At 45.1% G+C, this 15,053-nt stretch overlaps 1 protein-coding gene across 1 annotated transcript in view; it reads left to right on the forward strand.

The window, feature by feature from the left end:
• Window positions 1-15,053, forward strand: part of LOC125761088 (mucin-19-like) — a 50,313-nt gene that overhangs the window by 20,191 nt on the left and 15,069 nt on the right. The window contains exons 5-7 of the mRNA XM_049421912.1: window positions 109-6,509; window positions 6,590-6,762; window positions 14,761-14,898. Of these exons, the coding sequence (XP_049277869.1) occupies window positions 109-6,509; window positions 6,590-6,762; window positions 14,761-14,898 (6,712 nt within the window). The remainder of the gene's footprint in view (window positions 1-108; window positions 6,510-6,589; window positions 6,763-14,760; window positions 14,899-15,053) is intronic.

Raw genomic sequence — 15,053 nt, forward strand, 5'->3', positions numbered from 1 at the left:
GGTCTAAGAGTGCCTTGAGCATTAATCCGTTTTGGCTTGCCTTTGGTTTGTGTTATAGTTAGACGTGAGCTTCATCTGCACATGTTTCAAAATGCGTTATGATTTCAGATTTGGTAACATGGCGATACCGTCAGATAATAGCGGATGGCAGATCAGAACATCCGAGGAAGTAAGCGCGGATGGTAAGACGCATACGATGCGTACATCCGCCACTACTCAAGGCATCAAGGAGATTGATGGTGGTCGTACAGCGTTCGCTGGCAAAAACTTGGAATCACACAGTGAGCATTACGATGGGGACGATTCCAACTTTGTACACAGCAAGGGAGACCAGTCCACCACTGTGCTGGTGGAGGATAGCATTACCGAGGGCGAGAATGGACGTAGCGTGTCCGGATCGACACATTCGACCACTACTTCGGTGAGCTCAACGCGCGTCGTTTATCAACAGCAAAACGGTGACTCGGAGCGACCGAAAAAACAGTTAATCGATGCGACTGATCAGGGCACAGGTTCTATGCTGGAATTCGGCGATGATCACTTCAGTTCCTCGCAAAAGCGTACCGTCACGAGTTCTTCCACCTCCAGCGTGCAACGCAACAGCGCTACTACCAAGAACGTTGACTTGAGCTCGACTAACACAGCGGATATGCAGTCGATTTCGGACGCACGGGAGGAACAAACGATTCCCAAGGAACTCTCCAAGGATCCAGAGCGGGTACGCGAAGCGTTCCGTCTGGCACAGGGTGCCGGCAAGATCATTGAGCGGGAAGAAACAATGGTGAACGCGTCGACGAAAATGATTACCGAAACGAAGCGGTTGGACGACGGTACGACGGTCACGACACGGACGTACGAAAAAATCACCCATGAGCCGACGTCCATGGGCGAGAAAGTCGAGGAGGGTATGCGCACGTCCGCTAAAATGCAACCAGAATCCGTGGGTCGGTCGGGTCGCCCGAACGAAAGCAACGCTACGAACGAATTTATTCGCCAGGAGAAGGCAAACCAGTCATCAACGTCAATGACAAAGACCAGCTCGCAGCGTATTATGGTGGAGGTAGATGCGGCGCACGATTCCTTCGCACGCTCGTTGCGCTCAGTTTCGCCGACCGGAAGCGTACGCTCCGTCCGTTCGAATGTAACCCTGCCCGGGCGTTCGAGCGCTAGCCCGGAGAAGGTTCAACCGGTGCGTACTGATTCGGACACTAAACCCGACTACATGCGTGCCACGTTCACATCGGAACGAAAAATGTCCGGATTTCAGGAGCAGCAATCGGGGCCCACACAACGTTCGCCAAGCCCCCGCAAGGTCTCGGAGACCTCGCTTCATGGCGGTTCACGCAGTACTTCCCCAACCAAGCAATCCTCCACAACAAGCACTGCACGGGAGTACGAAAAGACAGCTGAGAGTCTGTCACACGTTACAGAATCCGAGCGTCAAGCCTATCCGGAAGTGGATGGCATTAAGGCGCGTGGTAGTTCGAAACCACCGCTGGTACGCAGTGAAACATATGAAGAAAGATGCCGCAAAATTTTGGGCATGCCGAATCGACCGGGCGATGAGGATGTGAAGGATGAATCGAAGAGCATTTTTAGCACGTACGATAACACCGTTACGGTGCAGCAGTCGCGTTCCGAGCTGCGTGAACAACGTAAAAAAATCGAACAAGAGATCAAATCAATGGAGACTAAAACAAGCAACTCACTTGCACGTCAAACGACGGATGAGCAGGACAGCGTACTTGAGAAGGAACATTCCAGCAGCCGTAAGTCAACGGTGGCGGCTAAGGATACCTCACCAAGTCGTAAAATTTCTTCTCAACAAACTTCTCCGACACGTAATATTGCTTCCACACCGAAAGAAAGCTCACCCACGCGAAAGGGTTTGGTAGAGGACAACTCACCGCGCAAGAGCTCACCAGTGAAAGATAGTTCGCCGAGCCGTAAAACAGTTTCACGCGAAATTTCTCCAATGGCCAAGGAAACCTCACCAACGCGAAAGCAATCGACACAGGAGGAAGATTTGCTCGCACGAAAATCGAAGGATACTTCTCCTGCACGAAAATCACCAGCGAAAGAAGTATCACCAACAAGACACCCATCGATTGCTAAGGATGTCTCACCAATACGCAAATCTTCGCACATGGAACCTTCTTCCACACGAACGTCACCGGCAAAAGAAACATCGCCGACTCGAAAACCGACTCGCAATGAATTGCCGTTGAAGAATGAACGAGTTGAATCACCAGTAAAACTATCGTCTGAAACTACGACCAAAAGCAAGGCAACGATATTGGTGGAGCAAAAGAAGGAAGGTCGCAATATATCGGTCGCTGAAATTACCATCCTTCCCGTTATGGAGGTGACGGAGAATGTACGAACAAAGACAACAACGACCCGTACGCACGAAAAGATACTGACCAAACAATCGTCAGACTCCAAGTTCGATCGACGTCCGACTGCTACCGCCAACAGCCGTATCATTACCAACAAGAGCTCCTCTGACTTTGATGTAAAACGCCGCGCGGCAGAGATGGCTACACAGAGCAAGACACGCACGTCCGCCACTAGCCCAGACAAGAGACGACCAGCATCCGGTACGGAGAAATCTGTCCCAGTGAAACAGAACCACATAACGGTAGCAAAAATCAAGATCGAATCTATGCGTAAACCAACCGCACAGACCAAGTCCTTGCAGGGTACAAGCGAGGAGGTAAGCACTGTGAAAAGTGGTATCAAACGTGAGCAGGTGAACGTATCCAAGCGTCCGGTGGAACCGGAAACTGATCCCGAATCCAGCAAGGATACGGGAATCTCAGATAACAGTGAGGTGGAGGAAACGGTCGAGAGTGTGATCGAGATGAGCGTTACGGGAACATCGTGTTGCCGTCATACGGATCGTAAGGATTCGGCCCCGGTATACCGAACAACTGGTGTTGCCCGTACGGGCAAAAATTATACACGCTCGTCGAGCGATAACCATCTGCGAGCGACAAATGCCTCGACAAACCGTCAGACATCTTCCACCATCAACACGACGACCCCCAAATCGACCACCTCAGATCGTCCATCGTCCGGCGGACGTAAAGTAGAAAGACCCGTAAAGCATGTTGCTACAAAAACGATAAATCTTTCCACGAAAGCAGTGAGTGGTGTTACTGCCCTCAGCACCACCAGCTCCAATACTCTCGGCTCGGACCATCTAGACAACGTGGTAATTGACATACAGCTAGCAAAATCATCCCGCGAACCGACACCGAACAAGTTGATTCCGATCCCGGTATCGCCAGACACGGAAGATACGGGCAAACCACGATATCCGGACGCAGTGCAAGAACCGGACGACGATGCAGCCGGCGGTCGTCAAAATCGTACCCAGCGCGTCAACAACATTCCCATCTTTGAGGAAGCAACCAACGAGTACTTGGGGTGTGAAATTACGGAGGTCGATGAGACTACCTCGCAACACGCGACACGTATTACCAACCTCGACCGGGTGACGGAAGATGACGAGTCGCTGCTGAGCGTTACCGAAAAGGTGAACAAGTTTGCACAGGAAGCACGCCGATTGCAAGAACCATCCAATAGTGGTGTTACTGATAACCGTCCACAACCTGCAAGATTCTCAGCACGTCCCGAGTATGACGATATCGATGAGCATCTAAAGTCGGATGAATGTCTACTGAGTGTATCGGATAAGGTAACCAAGTTTATATCGACCGCTGAGGAGGTTAAGAAGATACGCACATCTGGACCGTTCGTGCCGGAAAATGAAGATGTACCGGTAAAGGTAACCGAGGGTGATGAATGTTTGCTGAGTGTTAATGAGAAGGTGAATCGTTTCGCTAATCGAATCCAACGCACTTCGGAAACCCGGGACCATGAATCCACTAACACCACGGTTGGTCGTAGCGTTGGACGTTTGCAGGCATCTGTCGACAAAGATCAAGTCGAACAGCAGGAGTCGGAAGAGGAGGAAGAGGAGAATGAGGAGACAAAACAGCACTCTGTAAGTGTGTCCGAATCCGTAAGCGGTAGGTTTGTTCCCCAAAAGTCACCGGAACTGGTTAAAAATGCCATGCGTAGTACTGCGCGTCACATCGTGGAAGATGCGGCTGCTGAAGATCTGGTACAATCTAGCGGATCCAGCATTGCCAATCGTTATCGTACGACTACAATGAACAAACAGTATGAGAAACAAGCACCGTCCGCATTGGCACCATGCGCTAGCCCGATCACACTCCGCAGCACCGAAGCCGTGAAGAAAGCGAAGGAAATCTTCGAAAAAGGTCAAACGGTGCAGGACGTTCGTCAGCGTGACATCTTGAACAGACCGTCGATATGGGAAGATCGCCGTAACAAGCAGCAACAGCCACAGCAACAGAACGAACCTAAATCAACAGATTTGAAGCTTGCCGACATTGGAGTGACTGAGCGTAAAACCACTCAAACGATGCGTGAAGAAGGCAGAGGCGTAGAGGTGTCGTCGATTCGTAAGGAATCAATTACGAAAGTGGAGTCTGTGGTCGAACCGGAATCAGCGAAACCGGTTCCTACCCAAGGTCGTCGGGACAGCGGTAGTGGAGTACGACCTCCGACCTATATTCGGGATACAGTGTCTGCGAAGAAGGATATGTTTGAGAAACGTATTTCTTCGTCCAAAATACAAGTTGAGTACACTACACAAACATCGCAAGAAGGTGTGGAAACATCCACTTCAACCTTACCTAGAAGACAATCGTTGAAGCAACAGGTAGATACTAGTGCCACCAGTCGTCCAGTACACTCGGTGGATCATTCGAAACCCTCCTATATGAACCACACCGTCGCCTCGCTGGAGCACATTAATGCGAATCAGAGACGGGACTCACTTGACCACGGAGTGGCGATAGCACATAACGAAGCAACGACTGTGCGCAGTACGACCAGCAGTGCCAAGTTCGGAGTCGAGCTAAAGCGCTTGGATTCAAGCAACCGAACAACAACAACCCAATCTACAACCGTTAGCTCCAAGCGCAAAACAAGCGCCGGTGAAGCACAGCCTGCAATTTCCGGTGCATCCACACCAGTTATTGAGGAGATCTTCGATTTGGAAATGCTCGAACGTATGCTAGAGTCGGTAACGGGTTACGAACAGCGACGCCGTATACGGGCACAAATTCGTGTCGTTAAGAAGCAGAAGGAACAGCAAACATCCACTGTTAGCCAAACGGGTAAACAGGCAAATGTTACGTCCATGAAAACTGTGACCTCCACGCACAGCTCTACCGTGACGAATACGCGCGATTCTAACTCCAACAAACGAAAGGACAGCAGTCCAACCCGTAGTTCGACATTATCTGGACGTAAACAATCGACTACCGTTACCACGGATGCGATTGATGCTGGAGCCATCAAGAGTCAGGAAATCTTCGAAACAGACAAGGTGTCCGAACGAAATAGCAAACAACGCCAGCAGCAGGAACAGGAAAACGTACGAAATGCTGCAACGAATGTTTCAACTACAACGAAAACGACGACAGTGGTAACTGATCGGTTCGCTGGTAAGACTGGAGCACTGGATCGCCATCCCACGACTAAAGATGACCGACCCATCTGGGCCACTAGCAATATTTTGAAGAAAGCGTCGGAAAACACACGCACCTTTAAGAGCAGTAGCGTGACAAGCTCCTCCACCGCTGCTGGTGGTACCGCTGGTGGAAGAAAGGTAGTTAGTACGACGTCCAGCTACCAGCAGGTGAAATCGTCAACCGATCCGAAAACAACGACTGACTGCATCACCTCTAGCTATGGTGTGGGTCCCACGGATGAGAACGGATTGCCACTTTTCGGTATTCGAGCGTTGAAAAAGAAGGCTGCACCGGCACCGGCCACTACGGAAGATACCAAGATCAGTGGAACAATCGTCACCGAGACGCTGTACGCAGAAAATGGTGGTCCAGCGGTGGGCAAGCGGAGCACCACCCACTACACGAACGAACCGGGCACATTTTCGGAGCTTGTAAGAAATAATGAGAGAAGTGATACCGGACATGAGACAGTTGGCGATGATGGGTTTGCATCAAACCAGAAGTCCGGCAAGATGATGGCCATCCGGAAAACGGAGACGATCGATGCTGGTGGTATGCACACCGAGGAGTTCGAGGTGATGGATGGTTTGGAGATGGCAGCACGACGTGACGCCAAGGTCGTACGTAAGGGTTCGGTGAAAGAGTTAACTGAGCGATTCATACACCGTGAGTCGTCGGGCTCCTTGACGCAGGAGTCGACACGTACGTACCCGAAAGCTGGTCTAATCCTACGGTCATCAGCTCAAAGTCAGTCCAGCCGTGCGTCGACACCGGCCACGGACGGTTGTTCCATGCAATCCGGCTCGGTAGACGAGTTCGAGCAGGACCAGATGGAAACGGGAGTTACTACGCGTCAGGTGCGTTCATTCCTGAACGACACCTCCAAGGTTGTCGATGTGCGCGATGTCCTCCAACGCATGAGCAACGCAGATAATGGTAAGTTTGAGCTATATTCGCATGAGCTGGTTCACTGATCGTGCCGTTTCTCCTCATTTCATGGTGTTTTACATAAACAGTCACCGAGCAAGGTGATAGTGTTGAGGATCAGGAGGCGCGAGCGCTGCTGAACAAATTTCTTGGGGCATCTGTTTTGATGAGTGGCGTGGAGTCGATGGTCTCCTCCACCGGCAGCATGCTGTCCGAAACTGCTTCACTACCCTCGGCTAATGCTAACGTCTCCACTAAAAAGGTAAGTTTGGTCATACGTCAGCATTGATCGTCCTAAACACACGCGCGCGTAAGTACTCGTCTGCCATAAATAGCATGAAAAACGCACATCCGTGCGAGCGATTACTTCGCCCTGAAATAGCACTGGTGATGGCCGTGACCCTTAATTCGAGTGTGCTCGAATGTTATAACTACACGCGTACAATGTTGCGTTATTAATCTTCACACTTTTTGACTGGAAACGTTAAGCTATTTTTACAAGCAGGGTGATAAGTTCCGGGTTTTTTTGTCAATATTCACATATAACAAGAATTGAGTATTTCTTCAATTTCTCAACAAAGAGATTTCTTCAAAAAATATAGATGCAACCAGCACGTACCTATTGGTTCTTGTTTGACCCTTCGACGATACCGTTTGGAGTTGTTGAGAAAATCGAAACACTTGTTCTATTTTTAGCAATCACTTCTTGATGTACACGAATCAAGAATGAGAGTAGTAGCCAAAATACAAAGTTTCTTGCACTGTAAAACTGGCATAGTTTATTCACATGTAAGATACGTACAGGGGGGAAAAGTTTGGATCCACAATTTCTTTTTCTTTTATAGATATTGTAGCTCACCATTGATACAATTTCCAATTAGCATTAATACTTGAGCTGTCCATCAGCGCTAGTATTTCCCCTGCAATGCACGCAATTTTTCACAGTTCTTCGTGACAGCTGCCAACCATCGATCACTAGACCGCTTAATCTGCTTTAGTCCGTCTACAGGGAGACCGGTTTTTTTTTCTGACTAAAGAACGTATAGAACAAGAGCATCATTCTTACTTGTTTTTGATGTTGTTGTGAGCTGAATGTTCTGAAACTTTTCATTCTTTGCCCTGCCAACATGCAGGGAAACGTAGTATCTTGGTGTCATCTGTAGCGTACATCTTAATACCTTCATAAATTCAAATCTATTCAAAGTTTGCTTAGTTAAAAACGGTTAAACGAACCTGTTCGCATGTCCAGAACCAAGCAGGCGTTCTTGTTGTTTACCACAGTCTTCCATCGGTGACAGAGATCGGTTCAAACGCGGATGCTACATGTGCATTGTTTGATCTGATCTATTTTCACGCGTCCCTGTTCCGCTTAAATAGTGTGCCTCTGGGCACCCTTTAAATCAGCAGCGAACGAAACATGGACAGGTCAAGAACAAAGATATATTTTCACGCTGACGCGCGGTAGTTTCGCTGGGTAAGGGAAACGTTGTTTCAACGTTGTTTTCCGTACGTCTGGATGGATGGCATTGCGCAGCAGAGCAAAATATCGTTTGTGACTACGAACAAAAGATGGGAAATCTGTGCTTAGTGATGGTTGTCCGGCAAGGAACAATAACCTCACACACACACGCGCCTGACGCGTGATCAGTAACGACCCTCGACCCGGAAGGTTTTTGGGGATATTTTGTTAGGCGCGAGATACGTTTTGCTGGGGAAATCGATGGTTTTCAAATATAGCATTACCATTAACCGAATTACGTACGTTTCTGCGAAACGGATTTGTGGGGATTGTGCAAAGGCCAGAGATTGTTTGTATGCGTCGCGCTGTCGAGTTTGATGGATGTTTATTTTAGTACTCCTACAAAGTTGGTCAGCGAACTGCAAACTCACCAAACAAACTGATCAATCTTCGATTTAATCTAATATTTCTAATATTTAAAAAAAAGTCTTTGGTATTGTGATGTTTTCGATGCATTGATGCACAGGCGTAGTAGGCGATCGTCTTGAGCTCAAGGCTCAAATCTTCAATGTAGGAGTTTCCAATACTTCACATGAACTACGGCGAGATTCGTATAGGCTCGCAACATGTTGACAATTGACGTTTGATCTACAGAAGTGATCTGACTCGCCACCGCACAGCGGCTACCCACGTGCTACTGGCGTAAGGCAATGTAGTTGCCAGCCATATATGGTCATTAAAACCTCACGAAGATTTTCGCGTTTGCGCGCCCGCACCCCGAGCGGAAGCGTGCTGTCCAGCCGTCGAACGATTGAGTCGTCATTAGCTACAAGTATTATAAAAAAACAAGCAGAATAAAATGGGACGAGTTTTTGATCGAATGTCGAAACGTCATTGCTGAGTTCTTGTCTTCGGTACTATTACTGAGATACAGATATAATATTTTTAATGAATCTTCAATGAAGAACAACCAAGTCGTCCAATTTTTTTCCAATAAATTAAAGACATTTAGCTCAGCTGAATTCTCTGAAGCCTTTCTCATTCTAAAGTATTCCAGATAACTTATTTCTAATGTCTAATATTCGTTGAGCGCTTTTCCCCTTCTAGCAATGAGAAATAATTTAAACCGCTTACTGCTTACGACGTTTTGTTTTTCTACACCATCCATATAATGTAAGTTTTGCGGCAAGATCATCAGCCACATAACATAGTGCCGATGAAACCTCTATTTCCGCCTTCTGCCAACCCGCCCGTAATAAGTTGCTTCGCATCCGGGAACGCACATCACCTACGGTTGGATGAATGCGTAGGTTGAGCAAACAACAGCAACAAAAAAAAACGGGAGTAAAATCTTGCTCAGGATGAACGATGTGGAACGCAGGAGGTGGAGGGTGGGCAGGTTGGGAGAAAAAAACGAGCTGATGACCATTGGACGCATGCGCACCGTAAGACCACCGGACTCGTTTGAGCGTGGCCGGGCAGGCGCACTACAGCGTACTGCGAGCCGGCTCTCGTCCAAGGTGTACAGACAGTACCGTCATTACCATTTTCCGAAACAGTCGGAGTTTAGCAACGTGTCTCGTCGATTTATCGCCGACCGTCGTGTTACACACCTGTTACCCCGAGGGTTCGCGTATTCGGACGAGGTTAGCGGGCAAACGCACCGGGTCCAAGTGGCCGACAAAGTGCCGATCGGGAAGTGAGAAAACCCCAGGGAAAAGTTTACAGCTTAACAAGAGAGTTTTGCAGTACAGTGCCCTGAAACAGCAAGATATAAGTGATATCCAAGAAAAGGAAATAGGAGTTCATGGAATATACAGCAACGTACTAGGGATAGATCGGCTATTTATGTGTGTTGACTTGGTGCTCAGTAATCTGCTACAGATGAGTGATGTTATATTGAAGGTGGCGTTCCGTCTCGTGCTCATAGCCTGACGTATTCTTGACAACTACCGTAAAACTCACCTGCGCAGAAGGGTTAGTTCTGCTCCGGAATTCCGTGTGGTTTACACCGAGTGTAATAGCTATCGATTTAACACACTCTCCAATCAACATCCGCAGAGTAGCGGGCAGTTCTCTAAGATTACTCGGTGATAATAACCCTGAGTTCTTCAGACCAAAGTGTACGTATATTCGGTACTTCTGGGCCGAAAAAGTTGTACGAAACTTCAACCAGCAATCAACCGGTCGTGCGCAAAACGGGGCTTGCCGGGAGGTGGTTTCAAGAAATATATTAACCTTGTGACAAGCAGCGAATATTAAGTGTACACGATCTTTATCGCAGGTCGGCAGGTCGGATATACTTCGACCATTCAACTAATCAACCCATTGCTGATGCTCGTTACGGTCCGCTCGTGTGTGTCTCTGTGTGTGTGTTAAGAGTGCATAGCGTCATCTGTCTTCCCTGGTTGCTCTGGTTGTCAGCATGTTGGTAAAGTAAAACCCACCATCCCGCCGCAACAGGTCAGTGTTTTCACCATGGTGCCGTAACCATCCGTGCAACATCTAGTGCGATCGATTCTTTGCAAGATGAAAAATCCCAAAAGCATGACCAACACACACATGCGTGCTTTACGCAAGCCGGTATTCTAGTCGATTCTCCTTGGATTTATTTTCTGTTACGAAAATCAGTAGATGAGCGAGACTCGGCATAGCAAAAAAAGAAAAAAGACCTCCCCCGAACCTGGTTTGCTCGTTTTTTTTTTGTTCGGCATAAGTTTTTTTTCCTGTGTGCGTGTCTTCTTCATTGGTGTACTAAGTGGTATTCCCTTGGTTGGGAACACTGTTCAATATACCTGCAGGAATGCTCTGCCGCGTATCAGCTTCCGAGCAATAGTAACACAAATCGTGGTGTATTTTGAGCTCACGGAGTTCGCCGTTAAGCCAAGGGAGGGGGGGGGGGGGGGGGGGTGGAAGGGTGGGAGGAGGAACGATGTTTTGAAGTGTCGTTCGGCAAAGCGCACATTCTGCCAAACTATCCTGCCCCAATTGTTTCGAACGTGTCTGGCACGGTTCTATACCACGTGAAACGTGCTCCAAACCATACGTTAGACATTTGCGCAAAACAAAACGCAACGAGGGGAGGGGGGAGAATAATTTACATAATGGTAAAGGCAACTTTCCACCGGCATCTTGCTGTTGAGCCGTGTGCACAAAATGCTGTGTTTGTTAATCGCTTGAAATGACACACACACACACACGTTGTTGACTCCCTCGCACCAATTTTGGTGTGCAACATTACTTTGGCCGATTGTTTCGGACCTAGGCGCATAATTTAACGCTTGAATGCAGTACTGTTCAAAAATATAACTAAATTAATATTTGTGCTGTTTCGCAGTAAGAAGTATTACTGAGATGCACTAACTGTATAAACCTTAGTCTCTGTTTAACGCATGTTTTTTTGTTGGGTTTTTTTTTTTGCTGATTTACTGTTGACATTCGTCCATCAGCAGTTGTAGCTGGAGCAGAAATGTGTATTCCCAATGCTAGAAAACGAGTCGTATTTATAGTCCTACCTATATCTCCGATGAGAGTAATTTACTAACCTTGGTAGAGGTTATGCTCACGGTTGCTGATCGAAAATATTCTACACATCATTGCCGACGTTAGCTCGCGGTACCGTTTCGCTGCGATTGATTACAAAATAACAAGCATGGTTTACTCCTCGGCCGAATCAATGATCGTGTGCGAGTTCGACAAAATTAGGTTAAGGATTATTTCCAAAAAAAAAACTGGGAGATAGTCGTCTAATGTGCCCCAACAAGAACAGAACTCCACTTTTATCACACGAGCTGGACTTTAATTATTTTTCCTCAAAAATTCTCAAAAAAACATGGGAAAAATCTTTTTTCAAAAATATAAAGTAAAAAGCCGGCGATTTATTTCGTGAGCACATCACACACAAAGCTGACGTACTCAACAGTTACGATACGGTTTTGCTCAATCGTTTGGTCCTGTACCTATTTTTACCATTGGGCAATTCAACTACCTACGGGAGGATTCACCTGACTCATAGCTTTTGTGGGCAAATTATTGTCTACCGAATGCGTCTCCTACACAGATGACACAGATCTACACGGTGGGTTCGAATTTCGGGCGGGCTGACGAAAACATCACAAAGCAACCACAACCGGACGCTTAATTTCCGCGTGGCACAACATTGTACATTGGAACCTTTGTAAGAAGAAAGATATAAATTTCAAAACAAATGAAACCGGACAACAGAAAGAATTATTGGTCTATGAAAATTTTTACATTAAAAAAAGATGAGAAAAAGAATGTTTTTTGGCTGTTAAAACTTGGCAAAAACAACTCATTAGAACGATGGTAGAGTACTTTAATGAAGGTATGACATTGTATACACCTCATTTGGAATCTAAATTGAGCGATGGTGTTAAATCGCTTCGATTGCGGTAAGGAATTATTGAACTGATTCCAAATCCTAAGCAGAAAGAAACGGATATATTCTTCTTTTGGAGATTTCGGTTTATGTCACCAAATGTCTAGACATAGACATTATTACTATCAGCTTTAGGAAACGACATTTTTTATCTAAAATATTGTTTACATGTGGAGTAGTATGGGTGTCCACTTTGAGAAAAAAACCCGTAATTGTATGCACTTTGTGATTTACGACGATATTTACGATGCCGCTAGCCGCCAACGCAATTATCTGGCAAATGTTTATTTCCCGCGCACAAGTTTCAGACACACACAAAACCCTCGCACGTACTGCAATGACAGATTGGGTTTAGTCACATTCTGCTTCTGAAATCGGACCATCTAAGGATATTTGGATGCTATCCAATGAAGTCCTCGCCTATATGTTCTAATTTGAGTGAGATGTCTATGCATTATCTGGCGCTATCTTCCTTGAAGTTCGACTTGTTGGGGGTTTGAGGAGCACACAGCAGGTTATCGCTATAGAATTCTGCTTCGGTATTCATCTTTTGGGTTTTCTGACGCTTTGGACTCATGGAGTCTTTCAAGAAATATAAACTGTTCTTCATGTGAAAAAGACTTCCAAAGTCTTCAAACCAGAGACAAGTGCAGTTGTTGATGATTGATTTGTATAGCAGGCATCTGATGCCTAGCTTCATTTCCTACGAAACATAGGAATCTAATTCCACCTTAGAAATTCTAGGCATCTCTAACTACTAACCCGATGTAACAGAGTCCGTTGCAGTTCGTGTGCTCAGTACGCCACGGTAAAAATAGCTGCAACAGACAAACGTTCATACGCAAGCGTGCCCTCTAATACCCTGAATCCATGGCAAACGCAAATTGACACTCAAACGGCTGATGTCGTGGAGGACGTGTCTGTGACGTGGCAGGTTGAAAAAAAAAATACAAGATGAACGCAGCACTAGGTACCCATGCGCAATCCTATTCATGCTTCCTATACGTGTGTATGCATTTGTCTACAACCACACCTAATGACAGATATTACGGGTGTGTTCCGACGAAAACGGGGGCTAAAAATATCTTACGTCAATGTAAATGCAGCAGTGATCGTAACCGAAGTATGTTTAGGGACAGTAGTACTGAGGATTGTACGATTCATTGTGCGTAATCAGGAGTAATTCTATTTCTACGTATCGGGGAATTTATAAAATTTTGCTAAATGTTCCAAAAAAAGCTATAGGACTAAGGAAATTTTCATTTTTTTTTAAATTTCTTATTATTTTTTACTCGTTTTTTTGTTTAAAGCATTATTTGAGTGAAAAGAAACTCATTGCAACCAATTGGCATTAAAATAAATCAATTTAATTTTTTTTGAAAAATTTCTCAAAAAAAAACGTAAGGGGTAAGCCTTATGAAATTTTCGAGTTGAAATTTTTTTGAAATTTTTTTTTCGATTTTTTATTCTTTTTTTAGTTTAAAGCATTATTTGAGTGAAAAGAAACATATTGCAACAAATTCCCATTAAAATATATCACATTTTTCAATTTTGCTAAATTGTTCACAAACAGGGTAAGGAACTTGGTTCCCTGGATAACTTCTGGCACAGACATCTGACGGTATGGCCGTCCAAGAAGAAAATGTAGCCATTGGTGCCATCTATCGACCACAAGTTAAAGATTGGCGATCCGTTGGATACCGACCGAGTTATAGGCAAAAGTTGGTGCAAAAATGAGAAAAAATTTACATTTTCTCAAACAGGGTAAGGAACTTGGTTCCTCGAATAACTTCTGGCACAGACATCTGAGGGCATGGCTATCCAAGAAGAAAATGTAGCCATTGATGTCATCTATCGACCACAGGTTAAAGATTGGCGATCCGTTGGATACCGACCGAGTTATAGGCAAAATTTGGTGCAAAAATGACCCTTAGTAAATTTTCATTTTTTTGAATTTTTTGATTTTTTCATTATTTTTCACTCTTTTTTTTATTTCAATCATTATTTGAGTGAAAAGAAACTCATTGCAACCAATTGGGATTAAAATAAAACAATTTTATTTTTTTTGCAAAATTTCTCAAAAAAAACGTAAGGGGTAAGCCTTATGAAATTTTCGAGTTGAAAATTTTTTTGAAATTTTTTTTCGATTTTTTATTCTTTTTTTAGTTTAAAGCATTATTTGAGTGAAAAGAAACATATTGCAACAAATTTCCATTAAAATAAATCAATTTTTAATTTTTTTTTAAATTTCCTTAAAAAAAGCTATAGCCTTTGGAAATTTTATTCTTAAGATTATAATATTTTTAAAGTGAAGTTAACCAATTGAGCACTCGATGAAAAAAAATCCTTCAGTAATTGCATCTATTTAATTTATCGATATCTTTTCGTTGCTTTCGATGCAGGTCTCCAAGGTATCCTCTACTACAAGCGCCACTAAAACGGTTAAATCGTCCGGTGTCACTCCAAGTGCATCTTCGAGCAAGCAAGCAACTGTCGACAATCTCGACGACAATTGGGACGAAGCTGTTTTAAAGCAGTTGGTAAGATAACTCTACTTCTTCACAACTCTTTTCACGTATTTTTATCATTTTTATTTCTCTATTTTGAAGTTTTGTAAACCACTTGCACTCGTATTTCCAATTCTGACCAAGTTTCTATTATTTGCTTTTTTTAAACCATCAAAAAAAATCTATTT

This window comes from Anopheles funestus, chromosome X, assembly GCF_943734845.2.
Source record: "Anopheles funestus chromosome X, idAnoFuneDA-416_04, whole genome shotgun sequence".
NCBI classification, from domain to species: domain Eukaryota; kingdom Metazoa; phylum Arthropoda; class Insecta; order Diptera; family Culicidae; genus Anopheles; species Anopheles funestus.